Source organism: Dromiciops gliroides, chromosome 5 (genome assembly GCF_019393635.1).
Source record: "Dromiciops gliroides isolate mDroGli1 chromosome 5, mDroGli1.pri, whole genome shotgun sequence".
Taxonomy (NCBI): Eukaryota; Metazoa; Chordata; class Mammalia; order Microbiotheria; family Microbiotheriidae; genus Dromiciops; species Dromiciops gliroides.
The window spans coordinates 208,836,773-208,849,492 of NC_057865.1; the positions used below are offsets into that span (position 1 = coordinate 208,836,773).

Below are 12,720 nucleotides of genomic sequence, written 5' to 3' on the forward strand. Positions count from 1 at the left end.
TGCCAGCTTTTAGTTCTCCCGAAGTGTTGTGATCTGGGATAAAATCTGTTCAAAGCTCTTCCTTTCTCAGGCTTGGATATGAACAATACCTCTTTTTTTCTTGTCTCTGGTTGGAAGTTTTGGTGCATTGCTTCTAAACTCAGCCACTATTAGAACTTGTTCCTTGACCAATGCACACTTATGGCCTACGCTCCTCTCCCTGGGTTCAGATCTTCCTCACTTTGTTCTGGATTTGTGATCTGGATCTTGATACTTTTGATACAGAAACAGAACTGCCAGATTGCACCTGTTGTACATTCTGTACTCTTTCAGTGATCCCCTGAGAATCTCTTCTTGCTCCTTTGCTTCTTGCCCATGTACCCAAACTCAGACCTTTTTAGTACCTAGGTGCAGAGCAGATAAGTGGCACAGTGGATAGAGTATTAGACCTTGGAAGTAAGAAAGATCTGAATTAAAAATCTGACATGTGACCCTGGGTAAGTCACCTAATCATTGGCTGCCTCAGTTTCCTCAACTACAAAATGGGCATAATAGTAGTACCTACTGCACAGGGATGTTGTAAGGATTGAACGAGATATTTATAAAGCACATAGCACGTAGTATGTCCTTAAATGCTTATTCTCTACTACTCCCTCTGTGAGGCCCCATATTCTTGGCCAAACTTCATTCTCATGATATGCAGATCTCTTGGTCTGTCTTCTTAAGCCAATCTGGCTGGAAAATTACTTAACTTCGATTTTTTTTTTCCTTGCGTTTCATGCTTAGGATTCAATCTTTTTTTTAGATCTTTGGGCAGGAGTTATGTCACTCTGAAAAAATTGCAGATTTTTTTTTGAAGGTGATGAGTTGTGTTTTAGACATTTTGATGTTTTTAGTGTCTTTGAGACATCCAATTCTAAATGTCTAATAAGCAATTGGTGATGTAGTACTGGAGCTCAGGAGTAAGAATGATTGGATATGCATTTAACTGCTTAGAGAAAGAGCTTAAACTCATTGGATCTTATGAAACCATCAAATGAGAGCTCAAGAAGTGAATAGACAAAGGTCCATGCCAGAGTCTGGAGGTACACTTATAGTTAGTGTATCTAGGAAAGATTGAGAAGGAATGGTCAGAAAGGATCGAGATTCAAGAGAGAAGTGTTATGAAAATCCAGAGAAGATAATATCCAGGAAACAAGGATGGTCAAAATATCCAGGAAGCAAGGATGGTCAAAATTGTCTGATGTTTCAGAGAGGTCCAGAAGGATAAGTATTGAGAATAGGGAGCTCAGGATGACCTCAACTTAGTATTAGGGAAAAGGGTGATATGAAAATCTTGAGGAAAGTAGAGGAGGCTTGGTAGTGATTGTGAATGGAATAGAGAATCAGAGCCCAGTTCTCATCTCTGTTTCTTGGCTTCCTTGATTCTAGGTTCCAAGTAACTTTTTTGGTAGGGCAGTGAGGGTTAAGTGACTTGCCCAGGGTCACACAGCTAGTAAGTGTCGAGTATCTTAGGCCAGATTTGAACTCGAGTCTTCCTGAATCCAGGGTGGGTGCTTTATCCACTGTGCCACCTGGCTGCCCCCAGGTTCCAAGTAAAAACCTCACCTTCTACAAGAAGCCTTCCCCAGTTTCCTTCAAATGCTAGTGCTTTCTCTATGTTGATTATCTCACATTTGACCCATACATTTCTTGTTTGTACATAGTTGTTGGATATTGTCTACCCCAGTAGACTGAATTCTTGGAATCAAGGACTATTTTTTGCCTTTATTTGTATTCCTCGTTCTTCACATAGGTTCTTAATTATTACTTTGTTGACTTGAGTTTGTTGACTTTGAATTTGAATGTTGAGTTTGAGTTTGTTGACTTGAATATCAAATTTGTGGTCAGTCCATTTGGTATGGTTATGTGATTTCCTCTGGTTTAGTTTATTTAGTTCAGCAGTGCTTGATTAGAAAAGGAAATCAGTGATGGGAGTAATCCAGAGTTGGGGTTTCCAGACTTGAGCAGCATTAGGAGAGCAAAGAAATCAAAAGTGCTCATAGATCATATTGAGCACAAAGAGGAGGAGGAGGAGGGAGAGGGTGGGGGAGGGGAGATATAGTAATAATAACTAGCATTTATATGGTACTTTAAGTTTGCATAGCACTTTTTTTTTTGAGTGGCAATATGGGTTAAGTGACTTGCCCAGGGTCATACAGCTAGTCAGTGTCAAGTGTCTGAGGCTGGATTTGAACTCAGGGCCTCCTGAATACAGGGTCGGTGCTTTATCCACTGCACTATCTAGCTGCCCCCTACATAGCACTTTTAAATAAATAATTTAATTTAGTACGCTAAATCATGCCAGGGTCTACCTGGCATGGGAGCTTGATGTTTGTGGAGTTGAAACCAAACAAAACAGCTTATGGGAAATGAGAAGTTAACTTGAAAGTTCTTAGACCTCTTAAAGGAATGACTTGGGAGGAGTTTGTTGCTCTGTCCTCTGGTCAGACAGGAGAGGCAACTGAGGGGGTTCTAAGAGGATGTTGAGTTTGGAAGTTGAATTAATCTCCATGATGATGAGTTTTCAGGTGATAAACTTATCCTGGGGTGGGCATAATATTGGAGCTTGGAACTGAAACAAAGCAGGTCAGCTGATGGAAAACAAGGAATGAACCTTTTACAAATATCTCATTTTATTCTCACAACTCTCAAAAGTAGGTGCAATGATTATTCCAGATTAGGCAGCTAGCAATTAAGTATCTTTTTAATAAATAAGTTTTGGGGGCAGCTAGATGGTGCGGTAGATAAAGCACTGGCCCTGGATTCAGGAGGACCTGAGTTCAAATCCAGCCTCAGACACTTAACACTTACTAGCTGTGTGACCCTGGGCAAGTCACTTAACCCCAACTGCCTCACCAAAAAAATTTTTAAAATTAAAAAAATTTTTTAAAAAAAATAAGTTTTTATTGATGTTTTTTTGTTTCTTACATCACCATAGTATCACATTATATCTCTCCCTCCCAGAGAACCATCCTGTATGATATTTTTTGGAGAGGAAAAAAGAAAAAAAAATCAGGAGAACCAATCAATATATTGAAAAAGTCTGAACATGTGCAGAGTTTAGTGCCTGTGGACCTCCCGCCTCCATAAAGGAGTAGGTTTGGGTCATAAGGGGCTAAAATTCTAGCTAGTCTGTCTAAAATATCTAATGAGTGGTCGCCAATAAATTATAAGCTTTAGCAAGAGTTTAGACTTTTGAGCATTTATTAAAGAGAATCAGAATTTGGTGGAGAGAAAAAGGCCTAGATGCAATCTATCTCAGGGAGCTATAGTTCTGCTCTGCTCTCCATGAGAGTCCTGGCGAAAAAGAGAGGGAGAGAGCCAGCATTTACCCCCTCTTCCTCCCACAAGCCAAAGTCACTTCCTGACGCCAAAGGAAAGCTGCATGTCTTGCCCTCAGGCACCCCTCATGACGGAGCTTTCCTACAGTAAGTCTCCAGCAAGTGGCATCATTCTAATTGTTACAGGGGTGTCTTTATCATTGAGTTCCATTTTATCTGTATAATTTTGTTACATATACTTTGGGGGGGGTCCCTTTTGGTCTTTTCATTTACAGTGTTGTAGTTATAGTATATACTGTTTTCTTGGTTCTGCTTATTTTACCATGAATTGATTCATACAGACTTTCCTATGCATCAATACTATAAAATTCCTATAAAATGTCAGCACAGAAACTAAAACATTTAATATATTGTTCATTGTGAACACGTTGGATTTATACCTTTAACGTAAGGGTAGTTCAGTGTCAGGAAAATGTTTATATTTCATCACATGAACAGAAACAACACGATTTCAATGAGTATTGAATAAGTCTTTGAGATTCATCGCTCATTCTTGTTAAGAATTCTAAAAAAAACTAGTGAATAATGTTAACATTTTTCAAAATTATGCCTAAAGGGGCAGCTAGGTGGTACAGTGGATAGAGCACCGGCCCTGGATTCAGGAGGACCTGAGTTCAAATCCAGCCTCAGACACTTAACACTTACTAGCTGTGTGACCCTGGGCAAGTCACTTAACCCCAATTGCCTCACTAAAATAAAAAAAAAATATGCCTAAAATGAGCATTGTTCACAAAGTTTTTTCATTATATACAGGAAAAAGCCAGGATGCATCATAAACCCACAGTTCTTGACTATATTCTAGAAATGCTAATCATAACAGTAAAACAAAATAGAGAAATTAAAAATATAGTATAAAACTTGGCAAAGCAGAGTTTAAAATTTTTCCTATTTGTGGGTATTGTGTTCTTTTTCTTAAGAGAATAAACTTAAGTAAATTAGCAAATTCCTAAAAATTCATAGAAATCAAAAGCATTTCTACATGCACTAATATCTATATGTCCTAATAAAAACTAAGAAAATTTAAAATAAGAAATTCCAATTAAAGTAATTGCAAAATGCATAATATATTTAAGAGTGTAAGGGGCTAAAATCCTAGCTAGTCTGTTTAAATATGAGTGTTCGCCAATAAATTATAAGCTTTAGCAAGAGATTAAACTTTTAAGCATTTATTAAGGAGAATAAGAATTTGGTGAAGAAAGAAAGGTAAAAATCTATTAAAGAGCATTAGGATTCTAATTATTTCTAAGAGACCACATCATCTGACCTGCCATGGCGAGGTCAGGAACCAAAAGAAGGAAGAACCCCTTTGCCAGCGTCCACTTCCTACTTCACATCCTCCTCCCAGAAATGGGAGGCTCCTCAAGTTGATTGGCTGGTAGCTTATGTCACTTCCTGATGCCAAGGAACTGACCACATGGCTTGCCTTCAGATGCCTTCTCATGGTGGAGCTTTCCTACAGTAAATCTCCAGCAGGTGGCGTCACTCCAATCATTACAAGAGTTAATCTACCAATTGGGTATTGCACAAATACACCTGCAAAATACTTTTTAAAGGAATACTTAAATAATTGGGTATTTAACCAGAGCCAGTCAGAAGAAAGTTCTCATATAGCTAATAGTTACATGAGTACTTTTTGTAGTATCAAAGAAATGGAAATTGTATTTGTGCCCATTGTTTGGGAAAGGGGGAAACAAAATCTGGTACATGAAAGTAAAGGAAAACCATTCCACCTTAAGAAACAAATATGAATAGTATACAGCAAAGCAAACAGATCCAAGAGCTTTAAATATATAATGACTACAGTAACGTAATTAAAACAACACTGAAAGGGACGTGAACCCAGATAAATATCAGTGCTCACTTTGGATGGTGAACAGCTAATGAAACTGTAAAAAAATTAATTATTAATAACTATATCTAATCTGAAAAATTATATAATTGGATTTATGAAAAATTACAGGTTTAGAGAAATTATAATTGGACCATAAGTCCCATCTGGGTCACCATTCAAATGAAAGAATATTTTTAAATGACTAGCCTAATTTGGGGGGCTAAAGCTGACTGGAGGACTAATCTGGGACCATTGACTAACTTGGCTATCCAACTGCTATTAATTTAATGTGGGCCGTTTATAAAGTTCCACCACACTGCTCCACTCCCAAATTGATGAGCAAAATATTAAGAAGCCTCTTAACTAAATAATCAAAGCAGAGTTTATTAATGAGATACTATTGAAAATTAAGAATACAGGGAAATAAAATGTACAACCTGACTGCATTGCGCACTTCTCTTTCCACTGTGTCTCTTTGGAACTTCTTGAATACAGTAAGGGCCTTAGCCATCTCTCGCCTCAGGGTATTCTCACTTGCTCAGCTACTTTCACTAAGTCCACCTGTACCCTTTCACTTTGTAAATCCCTGTGCTTCTAACTTTCCTCTCCTTACTGCCACTGCTGAACCCCTGTGTTTCTCTTTCACCAACCTTCTGTCTGTCTGTTCCGTCAGTCTGCCCTTCGGCCTCTCTTTTCCCTGCTCCTAGTCCTTCTCATCTTCTCCTGCGTCCTTGTAGCCCCCGTCTGTCTTCTCCAACCTTTCTAATCTCGTCAGCCACCGCTTGACCTCTTCTCTACCTCGTCTCGTCCCTTGGAACCTCTGAGTCTTGTCCGCAGGCCTCCAGTCCTGTCAGCCCCCATACCTTGTCAGCCCCCCCTGAATCTAACCCCCAGGTCTCTATATACCTTTTCTTCTCTCCACTCAAATCTCGGGGCTGCCTGCGCCCCCACAGACCAAGCTAATCTGCTAGCCAGGGCTGTGGCTGGTGGGGGTCGGGGGTGCGCTCCAGCTTCATGTGCCTCAGCACAGGCTATCCAGGATCTTTCGGATAGCTCCGCTCAGGTCGGAGGGAGCTGTCTGACCTGGTGTCTTGTACAGCCCACAGGGCTTTTTGGCTCAGCTGAAGCTGAGGAGGAGGGACACCAGCCCCTCCCACACAGAAGAGACCCTGAGAGCCTAAGGCTTTCCAATCTCAGCCCAAAGGTAGGGTCCCCAAATCAAAAAAAATTTCCACAAAACACAGTGCATTGGCCTTTTTTGATCTATTGATTTTCTTTGTTTTGGTAAAAAATTAATTTAGCATGGGGCTTAAAGGAATTTACTGGTGTTAATAAAATGACCAAAAAGAGAATAGGACAGATAACCTTTTGTGTCTAATGGTTCTAGCAAAGTCTTTTTACATGTTTGAGGGGAGGGGGGTTGCGAGGTAGCTGGTTGAGGAACTCATTTCCTTTGTGAGCTAGGGCAAGTCATTTAAGTTCCTAGGCATCAGTTACCTCTTCTATAAAATGTAGGGAGTTGGATTAGATGGCCTTTGAAGTTACTCCCTCCTTTAGATCTATAATCTCTAACCTTTTTCTATTCCTTATATCTGTTGGATTCTTTTATGATTCTTTAAATTATAATGACTGTTTTCATGATTTGTTCAGTCCAAACTGTGAAGCAGTAGTGATAGATGTTATAACATTTTTCAGTCTCATAGTTGGATCATATAGAGACACTGAAACTTACATGAAAGTGAACTAATAGGCCTTATAACTATTATATAAAATGCTACTTATAAAGTTATATCAATTTCTCTTTTGTTTTGGTTTGTGGTTTTTTTTTTAAAGTATAGTGATTTTTACTTTATTTTCTCCAAAGGGACACTAGAGATGGATTTAGAAGAAAAGGTTTCTATTCTTACATGAGAGAACGATCTCCTCATAAAAGAGACAATCCATTCTTTCGGGAATCACCTGTAAATCGAAAAGATTCTCCACACAGCAGATCTGGCTCCAGTGTCAGCAGCAGAAGTTACTCTCCTGAACGGAGTAAAGCTTATTCTTTCCACCAGTCTCAGCATAGAAGTATGTGTTTAACTTTTTGTGTTTATTTTTCTCTCAAACACATATACCACGCATGATTTATGTGTCTTTGGCATGGTCTTGCAGATAAATTACAATGGTATCACATTTATTTTTAAATTCTTTTCTAATCATCTCACATTGACACATTTTACAGTTTCTAATTCTATTATTCCCAAATGACTAAAGCAAGAAAACTGATGTTTTTTCAGTCATTTCTCAATTATTAATGTAGCAACTCTAATTTAATTTGTGGGTATTTGACGTTCTAAGAAATTCTGACACTTCAAAGAAAGTAGTGAACTGACACTGAATACTCTCAGGAGTAATATATGGCATTATGTTCTCTAATTTACCTGTATTTTGTTTAGTTGTTCCTTTTCATTCCTTTTTTCTTTTGTTCCTCTTTTTGTTCTTTGTTGTCTGATTCAAAGAATAAATGTCTTGTTTTCAACATCTTTTTCTGCTGGCTGATGATAAGGAAGGACAGTCTCAAATTTCCCAATATGCCTTCTACTGGGTTGATCCACTCATTGCTACATCCATCTAACAAATATTTATTTTTCTAAGGAGCAGTGAAGAACAGAGAGGTATAATGTTGTATGCATGTATGATAGAAGTGGGTATGGTGGCATACACCTATAATCTTAGTTCCTGGAGACTTAAGCTGGCAGATCTCTTGAGCTCATGTGTTCTGAGTCACAGTGGGCTATGTGATCAGATGTCTGCCCTCAACTCGGCTTTTTAATATGTTGAGAACCCTGAATGAGAAGCAGCCCATGTCAGAAACAAAGCAGGTCAAAATTCTTATAGGTAGCCTCCTTGTAATAATCTCTAGCTAGCAAGAGAAGGGGAGAAGGGAATGCAGGAGAGGAAAAGATGGAGACTGACCCTTAAGTGGTAATTGATTAATGATTTGTATCATGTCAGCTAATTTAAAAGTTGATTTTACAATTTGATATTTTCAAAGACCTCTCCAAACTGATGTTTCCAATACTCGAATCTTGAACTGTCCAACATCTTGCATTACAAGAATATAACATAGTAATTTGGTTTGGGAAAATGGGTTTAAAAAAACCCCCACCACTCCTCATGTCTACTAGAAATCTATATGATACTGAATATAAAGATAACTATTTCTTTTTTTGTTTTTATAGTATGCTTAAAAAATTCTCATTGATTCTCTTTCTTGTAATAAAAAATTATTTTTAGCTTCTCATAATGTAACTGGGTTGATAACTAAAACATATACATCTATATATGTATTATATGTGTATATGTACAAAGATGGAATTAATCAATTCACTTTTATCATATACTATTCAAATGATAGCAATGTACCATAATATAGCAAAAAAGATATTGTAGAGGTCTGTTTTCTTTTCTTTTTTTAAAAAAATAAAAGTATTTTATTATTTTCCAATTCCATGTAGAAATAGTAAGATTTCCAATTTCAAATTTTTCGCCCTCCCTGCCCTCCCTTCCCCCCACCCCTACACAGCAGGTAATCTGATATAGGTTATATATACCTAATAACATTAAACATATTTCTGCATTAGTCATGTTATACGAGAAGAATCAGAGCAAAAAGAAAAAACCTCAAAACAGAAAAAAGCTACCTAAGTATGGAGAGATTGATTGTTTGACTTTAGCAGTTTAATAAATAGAATTCCAAAATGGTTCTCAGCTCTTCCAGCCAAGATGGCTGTCTGACTTGAAAGAGACTATTTATCTCTTAACACTTACTCCAGCAAATTTTTGAAGTTTACATTAGAAAAAATAATGATCAAGAAATTCAATGAGAAACTAATGTAAGCGACTTCTTTAACTCCAGATCTGCACAAAAAGTCATTGAAAAGCCCTCAGAAAATAAGAAAGTATCCCCTCCAGCAAAGCTAGTGCCAGCATGGCCAGAGATAAGATGTGTACCCTTGAAACAGTCAGTTTCAGAAGCAGCAAGAATAGAGAACTCCCTTAAGAAAGTCCCATGGTCATCAGAAAGCCCCAATTTGGAAAATCTTCAGTAGTCCAAGGAACAGCACTAGGCAACAACCAGTACAACAACCAGTGTTGCCAAGACAGCCCAGACCTAGGAGCAGTGAGGGCTGTGAAGATCCAGAGCACTGAAACTCGAAGATCCTAGGGAGTATAACTGCGGAATGTAGCAGAAAAATCCAGGAGACTCAGGGTAAGACCAAGCAGAGCTGATCACTCTACCCAAAGTCCCAGTGTATTGGCTAAAACTGGACAGACACATGAATAAGACAAAGAAAACACTAATTTTGCAAATCTACAGATCTTCCTCTCCTCCCCCCAAGAGAGTAATATAAAAACAGTTAAAAGCAGAGAATCAAAGAGACAAAATGGATTTTCCACCAGGACAACCTAGAAGAAATGAAATCAGAAAAAAATGAAATAAGACTGGAGAAAGGAATTTGAAAGAGAATAAGTAACTTAGAATAAAAAGTGATCAGCCTTACCCAAGAATTGGACTCTGAAAACTAGAATTGACAAAGTGGGAATTATACAGTATGGTGGCACAGTAGATAACGAGCATGGAACTTAGAGTCAGGAAGACTTCAGTTCATATATTGCCTCAGACACTTAATCTCTTTAAGCCTTATTTTTCTCATCAGTAAAATGGGGAAAGTAATAGTACTTATACTTCACAGGATTGTTCTGCAGATCAAATGAGATAACATAAAGTGCTTCAAAAGCTATATAAATGTTGGCCATCATTAGTATTAACTATCATTATTATTATTAAGAAATATCAGAACAAAATAACATTCCAAAAAATAGGGGGAAAATGGAATATATCTCAAAAACAACTGACTTGAAGAAAACCAAGGAGAGAGAATTTAAGAATCTAGATTCCGTGAAAACCATGATTAGGAAAAAAAAGTCTATACACAACCCAGAGCTTCCATGTTAATGAAAAAATACTATAGATATCTAGAAAGAAGTTAAGATACTAAAGAACTGTAGCTAGGTTCCTGTAAGACCTAGTGGCTCCAGATGATGACGACAACAATGAGGATGATGGCAATAGTGATGATGGTGGTGGTGGTCATGATTATAGTAATTGTATAGTACTTTAAGACTTGCAGAGCAACTCTAGGAGGTAACTGCTTTTATTATCTCCATTTATATTTGAAGAAACAGGTACACAATAGTTATTTGCTCACACAACCAAGTAAGTGTTTGTGGCTAGATTTGAACTCAACTCTTCTGAATCAAGGTCTACTTGGAGTTGACCACTAGCTGCCTAATGAGATCTTGGAATGCAGTATTTCAAAAGACAAAGGACAGAGGCTTAAAGTTTGGAATAACTTACCCCATAAAGCTGAATTTATTCTTACGGGGGAGAAAAATGAACCTTTAATGTACTACAGGATTTTGAAATATTTTTGATAAAAGACCAAAGATGAGTAGCATTAACACAAGAATTCAGAAAGACCTGAAAAGGTAAATTTATGTGAGCAATTAAAAAGAAGCACATATTGATGTAGTGCTAACATTCTAATACAAGCAGCTATGTCATGCAGTGGATAGAGCACTGGCCTTGTAATCAGAAGGACTCAAGTTCAGTTTCAGCCTCAGACACTTGACAACTTACTTGACCCTGGGCAAGTCACTTAACCCCAATTGCCTCAAACATCCAGGGCCATCTCCAGATATTCTTTTTTATTTTTTTAATTTATTTATGTTTGCTTTATATTTTCATTTTATTTAGAATTTTCCCCAAGTTACATGTAAAAAAAATAAATAACATTTTTTCACATAGATTCTTAAAAACTTTGTGTTCTAAATTTTCTTCTTCCCTCCCTCCTCAACCCTCCCTATGAAATCAAGCAATTCAATATAAGTCATACATGTGCAGTTATGCAGAACATCTTCACATTAGTCAGGTTGTGGAAGAAAATAGACAAAATAACTTTAGAAAGAGGAGCTAACAAATAAAGTTATACTTCAGTCTGTATTCAGATACCATCAGTTTTTCTCTGTTGATGGTTTGCATTTTTCATACCATCCTGCTCTTTATTTCTTTCACAGTTACTACTGCTGACTGTATTACCCTCCATCTTATTCCCTCCCCTTGATATTTACTCTATTTTCTCTCTTCCTTCATCATATCCTTCCTTGAAAGTGTTTTGCTTTTTACTGTCCCCTCCCTTCCTTCACCTCTCTCCCCCTTATCTCCTCCTCCCACTTTCCCTCAGGGCAAAATATATTGCTATACCCACTTGAGTGTGTATGTTATTCCCTCTTTGAGCCAATTCTGATGAGAGTAAGGTTCACTCACTCCCCCACTTCTTATCTTCCCCTCCACTCCATAAGCTTTTTCTTGTTTCTTTTATGTGAGCTACTTTTCCCCAGTCTACCTCTCCCTTTCCCTTTCTTCCAGTGAATTCCTCTTTCCCCTTAACTTTATTTTTTGTGGGGCAATGAGGGTTAAGTGACTTGCCCAGGGTCACACAGTTAGTAAGTGTCAAGTGTCTGAGGCTAGATTTGAATTGAACTCAGGTCCTCCTGAATCCAGGACTGGTGCTTTATCCACTGTGCCACCTAGCTGTCCCCCCTTAACTTTATTTTAAAGATGTCATCATGGGTCAGCTAGGTGACACAGTGGACAAAGCACCAGTCCTAGACCCAGGAAGCCCCCAGCCCAGATCTGGCCCCAGACATAAGCCACCCTACCCCGCCTGCCTCACAAAAAACAAGGATAAACAAAAAATAAATGCTTTACAGATATCATCCCTTCATATTCAATTCACACCTCTGCCCTCTGTCTAAGTATATTCCTTTTAGCTGCCCTAATACTGAGAAAGATCTTGTGAGTTAGACGTATTAGTATTTCCATGTAGGGATGTAAACAGTTTAATCTTTGACTGGAAAATAGTCTTACGTGGCTTAGGCTGCTCCAGGAGTTTTTGTATGGCATTATTTTTGGAGTGTGTGGACAAGTTTGTTGGGAGCTGGGGGATTCACAGCCTTTCCTCTGCCATCTTAGCTCCGCCCCCATTGCCAGACATTCTGATGTATATCTTGCCACTAGACCCAGATAGCTCTGGAGGAGAGAGTGAGGTTGGTGACTTTGCACAGCCCTCTCTGACTTAAATCCAGTTCACTGCAAATCATGATCTCACCTCTTGCTGTCATCATCTTAATTATTTTTTGCAAATATACTTCATTATAATTTGTCTTCCCCTATATTTTTGTGTATTTTTTTTATATTTGCTTTCTAAAATTTTCTGAGAAAGGGTCCATTGTCTTTACCAGATTGCCAAAGGGGTTCAACACACGCTCTCACACACCCACACACACACACACACACACACACACATAAACACAAAGTCATGAGGAGAAAAAACAAGTGTCCCTTAAAAACGTAAATAAGAAATGCAAAAGTCCTGAGGAATATATTCTGAGAGTTTTGAAAAGGCAGAGAGAAAAGAG

At 38.0% G+C, this 12,720-nt stretch overlaps 1 protein-coding gene across 6 annotated transcripts in view; it reads left to right on the top strand.

The window, feature by feature from the left end:
- PPHLN1 (periphilin 1) overlaps positions 1–12,720 on the top strand; it is a 185,560-nt gene that overhangs the window by 91,862 nt on the left and 80,978 nt on the right. For all 6 annotated transcript variants that reach the window (XM_043968058.1, XM_043968061.1, XM_043968057.1 and 3 more), the window contains one exon: positions 7,058–7,263. In XM_043968058.1, the coding sequence (XP_043823993.1) occupies positions 7,058–7,263 (206 nt within the window). The remainder of the gene's footprint in view (positions 1–7,057; positions 7,264–12,720) is intronic.